A 15815-nucleotide genomic window follows, 5' to 3' on the forward strand; every position below is an offset into this window, starting at 1 on the left:
GGTCTTGAAGATGTGTTGAATCTTTTGACTATCCCCAACTGCTACTATCCTCAGGCAGCCTAATGAAATTTTATTAAAAACACTGAGAACATAGAATTAAATCCCTGGAGAGGTAGATACTTAAGAGAAAGACCCCTTAGAAAACAATTTAGTACTTAAGCCTGAAAGTTAATGCTGCTCCTCTCATATCCACTTTTCTTTTCTTCTTTGATGAAGTGGTTAGGAATGCTGAATTTGGAGTCATAAAGACCTAGTTGTGATTCTGTTTTAGATACTAACCAGTTGTGTCATCTTGAGCAGGTCATTTAATCTCAGTTTTGGTTTATTCATCTATAGTATAAGGAAAACAAAAGCACTGACTTTAGAGAATTGTTATAGAAATTAAGATAATATATTCCTAAAACTTCCCCATCCCTGCCTCTCTGGACTAATTCATCAATTGAACATTCACAGATTTGGAGATTGGGTCTTATTCCTAAAATTATAGCTCAGGAGCCTCCACCTAAGCTAACATTTAATCATTAACCAGATACAATTATCTCAAAGTAATTCATTGAGATGGTTCAGTGAAATAAGGGCTAGTTTCCAAATTTGTGTCCTACAAATAAATACCCACTATCCAGAAGAAACTTGAACAACATAAACATAAACACAAAGATGGTGCCTCCCAGTGAAGAAAAGTCATAGCACTTTCTCTTAAGTATCTACCTCTCCAGGGATTATAACTGAATTAATTTCAATCCCCAAAACATTTATTAATCAACTTAACATAACAATAATTATGCAAGGTATCAGCCTAAAGTTGTTAATTTTTTTCTCAAAACCATCCCACTCCTGATAAGTACCTTTAAAATGTATTTCTTGAATTCTTTATAAAAGGTGTCCCAAAGATTCTGTATTTTAGGACAACTTTTCCTAACCTTTTTGTATCATAGGACTTATTGACAGTCTGGTGAAACTCATAGATTTCTAAAAATATTTTTAAAAAATGTATAAAATATAATCCATTGGATTACAAAAGAACTCCATTATATTGAAATATATGGCTATAAAAATAATTGGAACAAGTTTACAGATACCCAGGTTAAGAACCCGTAGTCTAAGGGGAATATTCCTTTTTCCTAGCTATTAGAAACTTTTTCTGATCTCCCTTAATGTTAATGCCTTTCCTCTTTTGAATATGTCCAATTTCACACACACACACACACACACACACACACTTCGGTCCTCTGATACCAAGTCACATGCTCTCTGTGCATCCTCATGAGGGAGAGTCAGATCAAGTGACTGTCATATGGAACTCATATATTTACATATTTACATAGTTGTTTACATGTTTCCTCCATAAGAAAGTGAGATCTTTGGGAGCAGTATCTTTAGGACTTATGGGGGAGAAGAAGACCCCAGCAAAAGGCCTAATTCCTGCTAGCAACCCTGTGTCTAAGTGGCCTGTGGGGAGGGTCATTGACAAAAAGCTTTTTTTGAATTTAAGAGGAATTTAAGTGGGCCTTTGTTGCAGTTGAATCCCCAAATTACTCCCTGAGGCAAGATTGATTTCTTTCTTTCTTGCAGTGACAAAATATTCATGATCCCAAATGTAACCAATCAGCAGGCCAAGTTATAATGTCAACCTTAGGGATTACTTTTCTTCTATCTAAGAACCTACTGGTACTCCACTTCTTTTCTAACTCCTTTTAGGATGCTAACTCCCCTTTAGGGTTAGCCTTCTTGCTAAGCACCACAATAATGGATTCATTAGGAAACTCCACCTTATGGCAGCAAATTCTGTAGGAATTTTAATCAATGGCTTCTGCCCTTTGTTAATGTCTAAAACTCCCTTTTGAAAATTAGTCTGTTTCCAGCAGTGTAATAAAATCTTTGCTTCTTAATTTGGAGACGGTCTAATTTTTTTTTGGGGGGGGACACCTCACAACACTGGCTGGAAACCCCAACAACATTTTTGGGTCCAACCCCATTCTCAAACATTTGGTGGACTATACGGGTAGAGTCCTGATATCCCAATGTATTTTTTACGTTCTGTACCTCTGCACACCCATACCCTATCATTACCTTAATAAATGCTTGATGAATGACTGGAAAAAAAAATTGCATGCATTTTTTTTCTTTCTCATTAAGTACAGTACTAAGTAACTACAGTTAGTACTGTATAGTTTTCCAGTATCTCCAAATCAGATGATAGCTTAATTTCTTATTTCTTGATAGTCAATATCCGTACTTTTTTTCAACATTTCTCTTTCCAAGATCCTTACTCTAGTTTTTGGTCCGTTCATCTTCCAATATCTCATCTTCTGAAATATCAGCAGAAAGAACAGTGTGGCCCAACCATCTCAGCATCTCTTTCGATCCTGGAGGACCCAATACTGTGTCTATTTCTCACCAATTATAGCACGTTTTTCTGCACTTAACTCCCTAGGAGAGCAGTGGAACATCCCACACTTCTTTTCTCTTTGCAGCAGGAAACCTGCTGACTTAATTTTACACACAATGCTAATTTAGATAATTATAGTCTCTTCCCTGGTTCCCCCTTAGCAACAGGCTTCTCCTGCTCTGAAATTGGTTATAGTTAGAAAGCTTTCTTAAAGCTACAAAACCACTTTTTCCCCTCCAGGCCAGAAAATTAAACATAATATGAACAGGTTTTTATTGAGTGTAATCAAAAGGAGCCACTAAGATGTAATTCACAGCTCCAGTACTTTAGATGTGCCATAATGGTTTGAAACAGGTGAAAATGGGACTTTATACATGTTGTTTTTTTTGACCTAAAAGAAAGTAGGACATACCCTAAAGGTAATTGCTTACCAAGCCTAAAATGGAAACAACCCCCTACTTCTTTGTTTAGCATCGTTTGCATTGATTTTCTTGGGGAATATCTGTGTGAGTTAAATGAAGGGGGAATAATGTCACTTATCCCAATTATCCACCATTTACACTTTACTTAGTAATTTAGCAATTGGTATTTTAAATTAAATGACATGGAACTACTTGTGGCATCAAAGGAGTTAGAGACAGGAGACTCTTTCAGTCCAATTTCCTCATTTTATAGATGAACAAACTAGGGCCTATGGAGATTAAACGATTTACCCCAAAACCCAAAGAAAAGAGGTAGACATTCACACTTCGGTCCTCTGATACCAAGTCACATGCTCTCTGTGCATCCTCATGAGGGAGAGTCAGATCAAATGACTGTCGTATGGAACTCATATTTTCAGTAAGATTTGGAAATGAATGGAAGTATTTAGAGTAAGGGTGTTTACAGTCAGTCAGGCCATGTTTGGGTTGGTTTAGTAAGGTGGATTAGTGGGATATATCTCGATGAAAAGGGCAGTAAGGGGATGCAGTGGATAGACTGCAGGGCTTGGAAGCAGAAAGACTCATTTTCATAAGATCAAATCTGACTATGCAAACCTATCACTTAATCCTATTTGCTCCATTTTCTTTATCTATAAAATAATAAAATGGCAAACTCGGATCTTTGCCATGAAAATTCCAAATAGGGTTATGAAAAGTTGGACAGGATTGTAACACACTTTGATGAAAGTGAAATCACAAAATGCAAATAATATTGTGATACCACAGGTTTTTTTTTTGTTTGTTTGTTTATTTCCTCTCCTATATAGTCATGACAATATGTGTATGAGGCTAGGATCTACAAAGTAGATTCTGGTTATAGAATAAATAGAGATGAAGGCTGCAAGATCCTATATTTAGAGGAGTTGGAGAGGACATTAAAAATAATCTACCCAGGGGTCCTTGACCTTTTTTTTCGTGCATTAACTCTTAGGGACCCTCTTCAGAATAATGTTTTTAAATGTATAAAACACATCAAATTACAAAGGAAATCAGCTACATTGAAATAAAATTATCATTTTTTAAAATAACAAGGTTAAGAATGTGTGAATCTGATCTCTTAATTTTATGGATGAGGAAACTTTATGCTCTGAGATTTTAAGTGACATGGCTGAGATAATGTTATTAGTAGGATTGCAAAATCCTGAGGTTGAACCCTCAAAATCTGAGTGTAAGTCTATTTCTCTTCACTATGTTATATTGCGTTTTAGGAGTTTTTATTTCAGTGTGAAATCTGTTTCAGTACAAAAAAAGCTACATAAAGTAAATTTTGGATTATGTCATCTGATTTTTAGAATGAAAAATATATTTTAAATCACTATTTCCCACAGACACTATTGTGACTTTGAGCTCTTTAACTAACTGCCAATATTTTCTCTTCTGTTTTGAAATCTTGAGCTTTCTTTTTATGTGTCTTCATTTTTTAGCTTACATGTTAGATCATGTAATAATTTATGATATATATGATATATATTTGATACTTTTTACATACTTCTTTCCTCCCACTAAAACAATAGGATAAGCAACATGTTACCAATCATCAAGATGAACCTCAAATATGTCATATAATATGATTGGTGGAGAGATTCAGGAAGAACAATAAAAATTTAGCCAGATCACTGTTTTTTTTTTTCCAGAATGGGAAACTTCCTCCACTGTAGCAGATCAGTACTTGTCCATGAACTTGCTATCTTAAAAAATTGCCATGGACATTGAGAGGTTAAGTGACTTCCCTAGAACCACAAAACCAGTGTGTATTATAAGGCAGAAACTGAACACAGACCTTCCTAATGCTCATGAAAGCTCTCTATACATCTACTGTTTTTATTTTAAGAAAATACTCATTTTAGAAAAGGCAAACTATAATACTGAGCACACCTTAGTTTTATTCTCTTATTTCTGGTTGGTAGTAATGCTTTTGCAAATGATACTAGAACGTTGTCCCTTCTAATTGCTTTGTCCCTTCTAATACTGTGAATTGAAATTGTGAATAGAAATGGAAATGGCTTATATTTTAATTGTGCAATTTGGAAAATCTAAATTTGGTTCCAGGATCATTTTAGCTCAGTCTTTTTTGTCATAAAGGCCACATACAATAGATCTTAAAGTTAAACAAGAGAAGTGGTATAAAATATTTTAATCCTCCTTTAAACAATCCCATTGAATTTGCCTTTAAGAACTACTCCACTGAGCGAAGGAGAATTTGTTTTAAGTTTTTATTAGAGAAGTTGTAAGTTTAGTTTCAAGATTGATGGTAGCATAATTTTATCTTGTCATCTGTTTTGTTCATAGGAATACACAGAATCAGTTTGTACAAGCATATGCAACAATTCAATAGGTGCTTTGTGTACTAAAATCAGTTATCTGATTGGTTCTAAACTACCAAGATTCCATGCAGTCTCCTTTGCATTGGCTGGCAGCATGGTAAAATTCCAAATGGAATGCTCTTCATGCACTGTTCTGCAATATAACTACAGCAGGCTTTAAGCCCATGCAGATTAACACTGTAGCAAATTGTGTTTTTTTTTTGTTTGTTTTGTTTTTTTTTTTTAATATTTAACAGACATAAAAAGGTTATTTTCTGATATGAAATTCTGAAAATCTGCATAAATATTTTTGTGTAAAATTAAATTAGTTATGTACTTTTTAAACTAGAACTTGAAGTATCAAGAATGCCCACATAATTCATATACACATATATATATATATGTGTGTGTGTGTGTATATCTTTGTATACACACACACATATATATTTGTTTCATTTTGCTAAAAGTTTTGATAATTAGTCAAATGCTATTCTGTGCCATACACTTAATCAGCATTTACTTCTTAAGAGAATGATGTGGTCTTACACATTGATATTCATCATTGGTGCTTGTGTCATGCAAACACAGGTGTAGTAGTCCTGTTTACTAATCTTGTCATGTGGCAACATTTAGGTGATTTTCTACAATATTGTGAATTTAAGTGTATAAATATTTTATACATTTTCACAGTTACAAACTTTTGCCAAAACCCATTTCACACCCTTTAAGTTACAATAATGAATTGTAATATTGGGAATCTGCAGCAGCAGGATCAAAATGCAAATTCTATTAAGCAATGTTTGATGTAAACTTTTCTTAAAGTGCCTAATACACGATTCTTTTAACTTTTGAGCACTGATGAATTTTGGCACATATAGTTGACTTATATTTTCCATCGTTTAACCATTTCGATAACTTTTACAGGAAATTGGCTTCTTTCAGCAAGATGAAGATATGGCACTTACTAATGAGGTAACTTAGACGTAAGGAATATCCTGCAAAGTTATTGATATGTCATACTATAATTTCTGCAGAAAGAGTTTTCCAATGCATGCATTTTTGTTGTTTCTGCATGATTTTTACTGTACCTCAAATATGTTCCAGTACATCACAAAACAGGGTGCTTAATACCAAGCTCATTTTCTTGTGATGATGCTGAACAAACATTTGAATAGAATTATAAATGGTTAAATCTTGTGCCTCATTAAAAAGGCAGGTTGTCACAATAATACCAGCTTCTATTTGACAAATGTTCTTCAGTACTCAAAAAGTTAAAACTCAAATATGCAACTCTTACATATCCTCAGGCAATGTCTTGCCTAATTGATGGGGGAAATAACAAATAGAAGAAATGATTTTAGTCTTCACTGTATAGGGATCTGCAGTTTGGGATAATATTTGGACATTGTTAGCTTCTCAGTTTGGATTATGGAGTTTTACACCACTGTTGCTGGTCTTCGGTCCATCTCGGCTTCCAATTTCACCATCTGCTGCATCTCCTTTGCCTGTAACACCAGAAACAGAGTCTTAACCCAAAAACTACTTGCTTGAAGATGGTGTGAACTGAACTATGTCCATTTCCTCTCTCTCCCCTGCCCTACCCCAACATTTGAAGCTGATTCTGTACAATGCCAGGGACATTAACCAAAACAGTGAAAAGTTCAGCCAATTATGAATCTTGTTTAGTCTAAATGATATCTAATGTTTTTACTCCTTATCAATCTCTGAGATGAACTGAGATTGTCTTGGCTTGTTGTTGACATAACCAATATCACTTTTTTTCTCATGGTAAATTAAATTGACCTTTATGTTCCCTAGAGATGCTAAAGTAACTTGCTCAGTTGGTTTGGCTAGATTTTCATTTCAATGGAGTATTTATTAGGGAAATATAGAGTTTGCTTGATGCTATTTCCTCTGGTCCATGGTCTTATTGGACAAACCAGCTCTTACTTCCCCGGGGGAAGGTTACTACTTATAAACCCCCAAGAAGAAATTCATGTTACTGCCATCTCAGGCAGAGCATCAGGACAACCCCAACAACTGGCAGATCTGAAAAGGGAGGTCTGATTGCTTCACATCATGTAGACAAAACAAACAGCTGAGAAACTTTTTCACTTTTTAGGTGTCCCTGATGTTATATCAACAAACCATTGCTCTGGCTCTCACTGTAAATATCTATATCTGCATATAAATATAAAGTGAATACCAAAAGATATATCTAGCCTGAAAAATTATTGCTTGCTTCATTTTCAAATGACATAACATTTAGAAATAAAGAAAAAGTAAGAATGGAAACACAGAGACAGTAAGATACAAATCAAGATTTAAGTCTTTTGAAGTGCTGTGGTATCACTACTCAACTCAATTCAGGTTGTGTGTGTGTAGTTCCAGCTGAATGGAGGGCTCATTGGAGGGATCTGTGGTCTACATGGGTTGTGATCATCTGCTTCTAGTTTTGTTGCAAAGTCTTGTTAGTAAATAAGTTTGACCAACACAATGTAATTGGAGAGTTCAGTTCTTGCTATGTCCTTTGAATAATATGTGTTTCACTTGCAGCTTGATGGTAGGAGTAGACACAAGGTAGGGTGAAAGAGTTCAGGCCTTTACTCTTAAGATGAAGGTAACTTTTCCCCATTGTCCTATTCCTCTTGCCAATTCAGAGTTTTTAATTTAATTTTTCTTTAAACTAAGGATTTAAAAAAATTTTTATTTTAAAACTAAGGATAATTTGTATAATTTAGAAAAATGGAGACATGAAGAAAAAATACATATATATGAAGATGACACATGGAGACAGTGTTTAAAAACATGATAATGACACACTATAAACTTTGGAAACTCAAATATGTTTTGGTTTGTTTTTGAAAAAATAACAATAAAAAATTCCTAATGATTAGATTGGTCTTGTGTTTTTCTTCTCCTAAACTGGTTGAGGTCAATATTTTACATAGGAAGAAAAATAAAAGATTTAGTAGTAAAGTAATTTAATGTCATGATACATCAGATTAAACCAGAGGTTGGTTAATATGAATCTCATGAAGGCTGATGATTAGGAAGCTGCAGCAGAACAGATGATGCACTAACTACAACAAAGATTCTCTGAAAAGTGTTCTACAAATTTGATTTTAAAGATGTGAAAGCCTTATCTGTCATTATTAAAAACATCAAAGTCCATTTTCAGAGAGATGCTAGGCTTACTAAAGCTACTCTCTGATAGGGGAAGGTTTGTGGTCTTTTTGTCTTAACCCAGCTGCTGATAGCACTTATGGCAACAGCTAAAAACTTCAATTGTTATGGACTTGATCCATGGCCATGGATCTAGTCTTTCAAACTTACAGTTGGTAAATCCTGATAAAAATACCACATAAATAATTCTCTGAAGGGTTTTCAGCATTGTTGTTCAACTGGATCCAGTTATGAGAAATCCAAACATGAAATAAACAGTTAAGGCTATTCAATCCAAAACCCCAAATAGTCATTGTGAACAGATGCTAATCATAAATGGTGAACAATGCTATTAGCAATCATTATCTGGCTGGTACTTTTGTGAGACTGCATTGCAAAGAGTGCACCCAGGATAATGATCTCATTTAGAAGGAAAGCAGCAGCTTGCTGATTATAGGTTCAGTCCTACCTTGTGTTTGAGACACTGCATGACAGGATTTCAAAAGCTGTTTGTACAAAAATAGTAATGTCAAAATTGAGTCATACAACATGAAGCAAATAAAATAAATGAATACTGAAGTGAATTGAAGAAATGGATGCGGAAACCATATGCAGAAAAATAAAAGATTAATAAAACATGTGTCTGCCCATTAATGAAAAACTTCCCCAGGTCAATACCAATGGGAAAATAGTTGATCTTGGAAGCAAAGATTTTCCCCCCTTTGCTTCTGCTTTAGAGACTTCAGAAAATACACTTGTATTTAAGCAAGATCTTGTATAACTCTACTTGATAAAAGGCTAATGAAAACAAAAAAGGAATTAAAACTCAGATTTCAATGGCCAGATAGAACTCTTAGGCATGAGAGCACTACAATTATTAATGATCCAAAAGGATGACCAACTCCTTGAAGGGAAAGGAGAAGGAGAATAGAGCAAAAGAAGTTGATATTAATTAAAATGCAATTGAATTTGTGTCAGGAAAATCCCTGCCATTATCACTTGAAGTTTTGTAATGGATTCGTTTCCTGAATATATCTACAATGCTGCACTGTTGAAACGTAAAGCATTTCATTAGAATCCTGAACCAGGACTAAAAGCTGAGGATAATCTTCAGATTCAGTACTAGACCTTTACTTTAGAAGCATGTCTAGGTTCCACTATTTAAGAAGCATTTTTGGAACAGGACCAGCAGGAGAGCAAGAAAGATGATTAAAAGGAAAAATTATTTGAAAAATTTTCAACCCTTTCACTGGGGGTAAGGGATGATAGTAAGAGTTTTCAAGTAAATGTTAGGAATTATTTGACTAAGGGAAGATTGAGAACAAGAGTATTCCATCTTCATTAAATTTAAAATAATATTTGGGCTGTCCATTTTAGAAACAAGAACCCATTTCTAACAGTGAAGATTGGGAAGCAATTAAAAGGCTTACTGAAGGTTAAAATATGACAAAATAAGCTAGAAAGAACCTTGCAGGTGGTGTAGTCCAATTTCTGTCATTTTTACAGATGAAGAAACTGAGGTACAGAGACATTAAAAGATTTGCCCAAGATCACACAGAATTCAAACTCAAACCCTGGTCCCAAATTTAGCGTATGATTAACTACACCATGAATCATTGTGGAAATATCTCCAGAAGTCCTGAAATTCAGAAAAAATTCCCACCTGCTGTTATCTTTGGCCTTCCTTGAAGTTGGCAATATAATCCACTATAACATTTCTATACAGAATTTCCCTATAATTATTTTACCTTCCTTAAGCTCTGTGATTATGATGACTAATCTTTTATATTTTCCTTCTTTCTTCCTCTCCTCATTCTCCTTTCCCTAGCACTCTATAATGATTTTTGCCTAAAACAGCTTACTAAGTCCTTAGTTATTGTTTGATACATCTGAAATTTTTAAACATAAGAATGCTTGAAAATATACTTTATAAGTATTGGATAAATTCTATTATGTATCAGGCAAGGTTTATATTGCCATAGCTACAAGTACATATGCAATATCATAAAATGGTATTTTGCTGTTCTTTACAAAATTTGAATATTTTATTGAGTCTTATTGTCTGTGTGACCTATGCTTCTGTGAATCAAATTAACACTTAGTTGAGGGGCAGCTAGGTGGCGCAGTGGATAGAGTACCAGCCCTGAATTCAGGAGGACCAGAGTTCAAATCTGGTCTCAGACACTTAACCCTTCCTAGCTGTGTGACCCTGGACAAGTCACTTAACCCCACCCTCAGAAAAAAAACAAAAACAAAAAAACCAAAAAAACCAAACCACTTAGTTGATAGGGGGATTTTGCTATTAAAAATAAATTGTGGAAATTTGAAACAAAAATACTGCCATAAAATAATCAGACATAACTATATTTAAAATAATAATTTTAAGGCAAAAGCTCTACTATAGTTTGATTTCTTTCAATATAGGTAAATAATTGCCAATGATTTTATTTTTTCTTTTGTTTTCTAACTAGATATAAGATTAAAAACATTGGCTAACTGAATTTATCTGTGCTCTTAGATTTAAGAAATATATCCATTTTTTAAAAAAGTTTGGTACAGTGATACATAATTCTACCTTTTTAAATAAAAATAAATTTTTATAAATAAAACTAGCCATTATACTAACCAAAAAAAATAGGTTCAGGTTTTCTTTTGCTGTCTCTGTCTCTCTGTCTGTCTTTCTCTTTCTCTCTCTTTCCCCCCTTCTTTCTCTCTTCTCTATGTATACATGCACAAACACACACACACACACAGAGGTATATATATATGACAATTCTGTGGATCTAAGTGATTTCCAAACTCTTGTTTTTATTCTCTTTTTTGAAAATTGTTTCAATTACAAATGAAGAGGAAATAAGATAACTGATAAAGTCTTATAATTAAGATACCTATTAAAATGTGATGGGTATATAAAGAGGAATTTATTGATTAAATTTTCAGTGGCATAGTCCAAAATCCTGCCTTAGATAAGAAATCAAAGAAAAGAGTTTTGGGCTTGGCTCTGCCACTAAGCTGTATGACCTTCTCATTTTCCACATTTGTAAGATGAGGGGGTAGTCTTAAACATTTCTTCCAATTCTTATGTTTTATGAGAAAATCACATATATTTACTAAGGGGAAATTTTAAAAGAACATTATTGTCTGTTATAGGACTATCTAATATATGTTTAAATACTCTAAAGCCACTGGTGAAGAGATATGAAAATATCCAACTGTACATATTGTCTTCAAAGTTATAATTAATAGTTTTTAAAACTACAGCAAACTATACTCTCAGGGAAAATATTTTGATGAATTATTCTTGTTAATTAGGTAATAAATTCCTTTCTGTCTATATTTTTAAAGGGCTAAAAACATTAGCACCTTGCAACTCTTAGTTACCATATCTTTCTCATGATGGTGTTAGAAACTATAAACATCATAATCCAGAGTTCACATTTTTTCTTCTAAGAATCAGTGAATCCTTAGTCAAACACTTTTAAAGATTTTCCTTGCCATATTTCCTCTCAATATGAATTACTTAATTCTGTAGAAAGAATGTATTACTGGTAGAAATATGACTCCAAAAAGCTCTCTCCTACAAAGAACAAACAAAAAAGTTTTTTGGAAGTTTCTATACTTTTAATTAAAAACAGATTTAGTTACTACAACACTGCTAAATTGTAGAGATTGAACTCTCAACTATTGTTTATGGTCATATTGTCTTAATAAATGATTAAGCAGAGAGTATAGTGTAGTGGAAAGACCACTGGACTGGGAGTCAAGAGGACTAGATTCTAATCCTGGGTCTTCTACAAGTTAGTTGTGTGATCTTGGCAAGTCACTGCATCTCTGTATCTTTGATTCTTCATCTGAAAAGAAAGAGCGTGGATGATATGATTTAGAAGGTCCTTTTAAGTTCTAACATTCTTTGTTAACTTAAATGATGTTGCTGGAAGCTTTTTTGATTGGATGCCAACTAAAATTGCTTGTTTTCCTATAAAAGATGAGGATCTATCTGAAAATGCCTCTAGAGAAATCTTTTGCCTTTTAAATAAAATATTTTGTCTTTGATGAGCATGAAGTCTAAAATTTCTCATTGTATTATCCTCTGATCACTCTAGAAATGTCTTAATGCCTTTTGGCTTATGTTTCCCATGTCCACATTTTCCCTTTCCTGCTAAGCAACAATATTTTCCATCTCTTTATGTGTAATGGTGTAAAGTACAACTCTTAAAAATCACCATTTCTTACTGTTTCTAATAGCAGTAGCTTCACTATATAAAAAAAAAGATAGTCAAAAATGTTTTTATCTTTATATTATAAAATAGCTTATTTATGTTATACCTTTTCTGGCAAAATACCTGCTCATTTTGTTTTTCCAGGACTTCTAGATGTTCAAGTTGAACTTTTTTCAACTGATCCATTTCTTTTGACTGTTTCATTGCAAGCTGCAGATAAGACAGTAGTAAATTACATTAAAAATATATATTGCCCTTTTAAAGTTATAGATGATTTATTGATAAATACATTAAAGGAGATAATGAAAGTATATGGAACATAAAGATTTTTTAAAAGAGAAGTGTTGTTTATTAGGAAAATTCATAGTTAGAACTAGGCTTAATTTTCTGAATAATACAAATAAAAGACAAAATAATGAACTTAATCTAAAACCTTGATTGGGGAAGCTACTTTTGCCATTTAGTAGAAAGAGTGAGGCCAGAATTGCGATTTATGTACCTGGGTATTAAGCGTTACAAAAGAGAATTAAAAAATGTAAAAACAAATAATAAGCACCTTCCATAAGAATATATATAGGATATATTCATGAACAAGTACCAAAAATTAATACTTACCCTCTTTCTTTCTTCCAGAAACTTTTTAGTGTTACTGCTATTTAGTTCCCTGACTCTCCTAAGAAAAGAACAAACACAAATATTTTCAATTGCTGACATGATATTATATGCAATTGATTAAAGTATCAAATAAAGAGCATTAACTTCTAATACATTATCTGAATTTATTTATTTGTTTCTAGAGAACTAGTTTTGAGTGAGTATAATCAAGATTACTGAATAAATACAAAGACATGAGAAATGAAATATGACTCAACCCCCATTTCACAGATATCAGATGTGTGTGTGTGTGTGTGTGTGTGTGTGTGTATGTGTGTGTGTGTGTGTGTGTGTGTGTGTGTGTTTCAGGATTGATTTTTGATAAGATAGTTTACTTGTAGATGATTTGGTAAAATTTGCTAAAAAAGATTGCAAAATGCAACTTAAAAAAACTTAAAGAAACTTAAAGTTTTTATCTTTTTTAAGCTGTCTGTTTTAATTGAGGATTTATTATTAGACCTGGTCTGAATTGAGAGTTACCTCTTCAAAGAAGGTTTGATAAATGAAAAGCACAATAAGATCAATAAGTAAACATTAAATGACTATAAAATGACTCCTTAAAAGATCAGAATAAGTGAGGTTTTACTGTAATAATAGTACTTAAAATTTTTGAACAACATTCTGTAGTTTTCATTCAGATGATGCTTTCTTGATGGAGTGCCTTCTCATTAATTATCAAAGGGGAATACTTAAAAATGAGGTGATCCAATATGAATCAAGAAAGTGGAGCTTACATTTAAAAGAATGAAGGCTTTATTTCTTTCAGAGTAAACATATATGACATCTCTTGATGAGGGAATGCAAAATGGGAAAAATAAAGATCTTAAACATAATAAATCTGAGAATTCCAAGAGCCTAAGTCCCTGAATGCCTGATTTAGAAAACCCAAAATTAAGGGAAGTTAAGATGATAATGAAGATATAAATATTAATAATAACTCAAGGAATGTAAGTCAAATTCTATTACATGAAAATTCCCTACTCTCTCTTCTATGGCCTACCCCAAGGGATACCAAAAGTCTTCAAGTCTTGGTTATAGCTTTTAATATTTTAAGCAATTACAAGCAATATTAAGCAAATATAAAATATTATTAAAAATAATAAACTCTAGAAAAGCAAAAACAAATGAAGTGGTACTTTAGCATTCTTTCTAGTAAGCTCTGACCTCTATTAATAACATTGATAAAAATTAAAGCAGTAATTCATTATACTCAATATTATACTCATATTCATATTATAATCATGATTTACTAATATTGTTAAATATTTTTCTTCTTTGGTATTTTAAAATCCATGCAACATTTTGACATTATTTAAGGTAAAGGGCTCTCATAAATAAATAAACTTGAAATGTGCTAAAATGTATAACCCACTTAAAAGTGTTACATGAAATTTTTGATCATGAAGAGATCATTTTTCTAGTATTTTATCACAGAATGTAAAATTCTTTAAGTCATTACAAAATTGAATTGTGAATAAAGTTTAATATTCAAAGCTTCACATTCTTTAATTTGAAAAAGAAACTTTAATTTAACATATATCCTAAAAGAATCAGCCATTTTAGGCTCCTACCTAACCATAGCCCAAAACAAGAAGTATAGTTCAGGCAAGTTATTCCTAAAAATTTCACAGACTAAAGTAGTCAAGATTTTTGGTATCTTTTAAAAAATAATCTGTAAAACCTCTACCAGATAACCATCATTGATGTCTTGATAGAGTGTTTCAAGATCACAATAAAATAAAGAGATTAGTTTTTATCCCAAGACTCATGACTTCTCAGTGCAGTTTTCTGTGGATTAATGACAGGCTTTGTGTGGATCATTAAGCTCAGCCACAGGGTCATCTTCTAGTCAGTCATAGTTCTCCAGCAGAAGCCCTATGTGGACATCATTATTTGTGGACAAATTTAGTTTATCTAAATCCTTAGTGTGACTCAGAATCACTTTATGCTTGTATCATAGGAAATAGATGGAGAAATTTAGAGGAGGGACCAAAGGTTTCTACCTCAGTGAATGTTCCCTAAAAACTAAGCTACTAGAAGGGAAAAAAAAGTAATGTTAATTCTCTCTAAAAATCAAATGAAAAAACTAGTGGCAAGGCAGACAACAAATCATCACCTGCATTGGCTGGCAAATTGGAAATTACAGTGGAAGAAGGAAAATGTCCAGATTGCATGTGTGGCCCTTTAGAACATCATAGTAAAGAATAAATGATAGTTCAATGACAGCCTCAATCATAAGCAATTATAGAGAAACTTAGCAGTTAGGAGAAACAGAGAATACGATGAGCCTCAAACCCGTGTCTTTTATTTCTAAATCAGAGAACTCTTTTTTCTTGTGGGGTATGTAAGCAGTAAACCAACGCCACACCTTCTCACAGTAAGCCATCTTCCACTTACCTCTCTCTTTCTGCCTTATTTTTGATTGATTTGTCTTGGCTGATGGCTTTGCTGTTTTCCATGGAAATCTTGGCCTGATTGGCACGCATTTCCTTGCATTCTCTAGACACAAGGAGGATTTGCTTTGAATTTGTTAGGTTCACTAATGATTTTTATCTTCTTAGGTTACTTTTCTGCATGGGATATGCATACATACATATATATG

At 33.0% G+C, this 15815-nt stretch overlaps 1 protein-coding gene across 11 annotated transcripts in view; it reads right to left on the reverse strand.

Annotated features, from left to right (window-relative positions):
• Positions 1–3630: 3630 nt before the first annotated feature.
• The window catches only part of PLCB4 (phospholipase C beta 4), a 461856-nt gene continuing 449671 nt past the window's right edge, over positions 3631–15815 (reverse strand). For 6 of the 11 annotated variants that reach the window (XM_074287883.1, XM_074287882.1, XM_074287876.1 and 3 more), the window contains 5 exons: positions 15611–15712; positions 13175–13232; positions 12683–12769; positions 8809–8845; positions 3632–6679 (listed from right to left, as the gene is read on the reverse strand). In XM_074287883.1, the coding sequence (XP_074143984.1) occupies positions 6591–6679; positions 8809–8845; positions 12683–12769; positions 13175–13232; positions 15611–15712 (373 nt within the window). In that variant the 3' untranslated portion in view covers positions 3632–6590. Of the gene's footprint in view, positions 6680–8808; positions 8846–12682; positions 12770–13174; positions 13233–15610; positions 15713–15815 lie in introns of all 11 variants that reach the window. The other 5 variants (XM_074287886.1, XM_074287884.1, XM_074287887.1 and 2 more) reach the window with 3 other exon arrangements.

Source organism: Sminthopsis crassicaudata, chromosome 2, assembly GCF_048593235.1.
Source record: "Sminthopsis crassicaudata isolate SCR6 chromosome 2, ASM4859323v1, whole genome shotgun sequence".
Classification (NCBI taxonomy): Eukaryota; Metazoa; Chordata; class Mammalia; order Dasyuromorphia; family Dasyuridae; genus Sminthopsis; species Sminthopsis crassicaudata.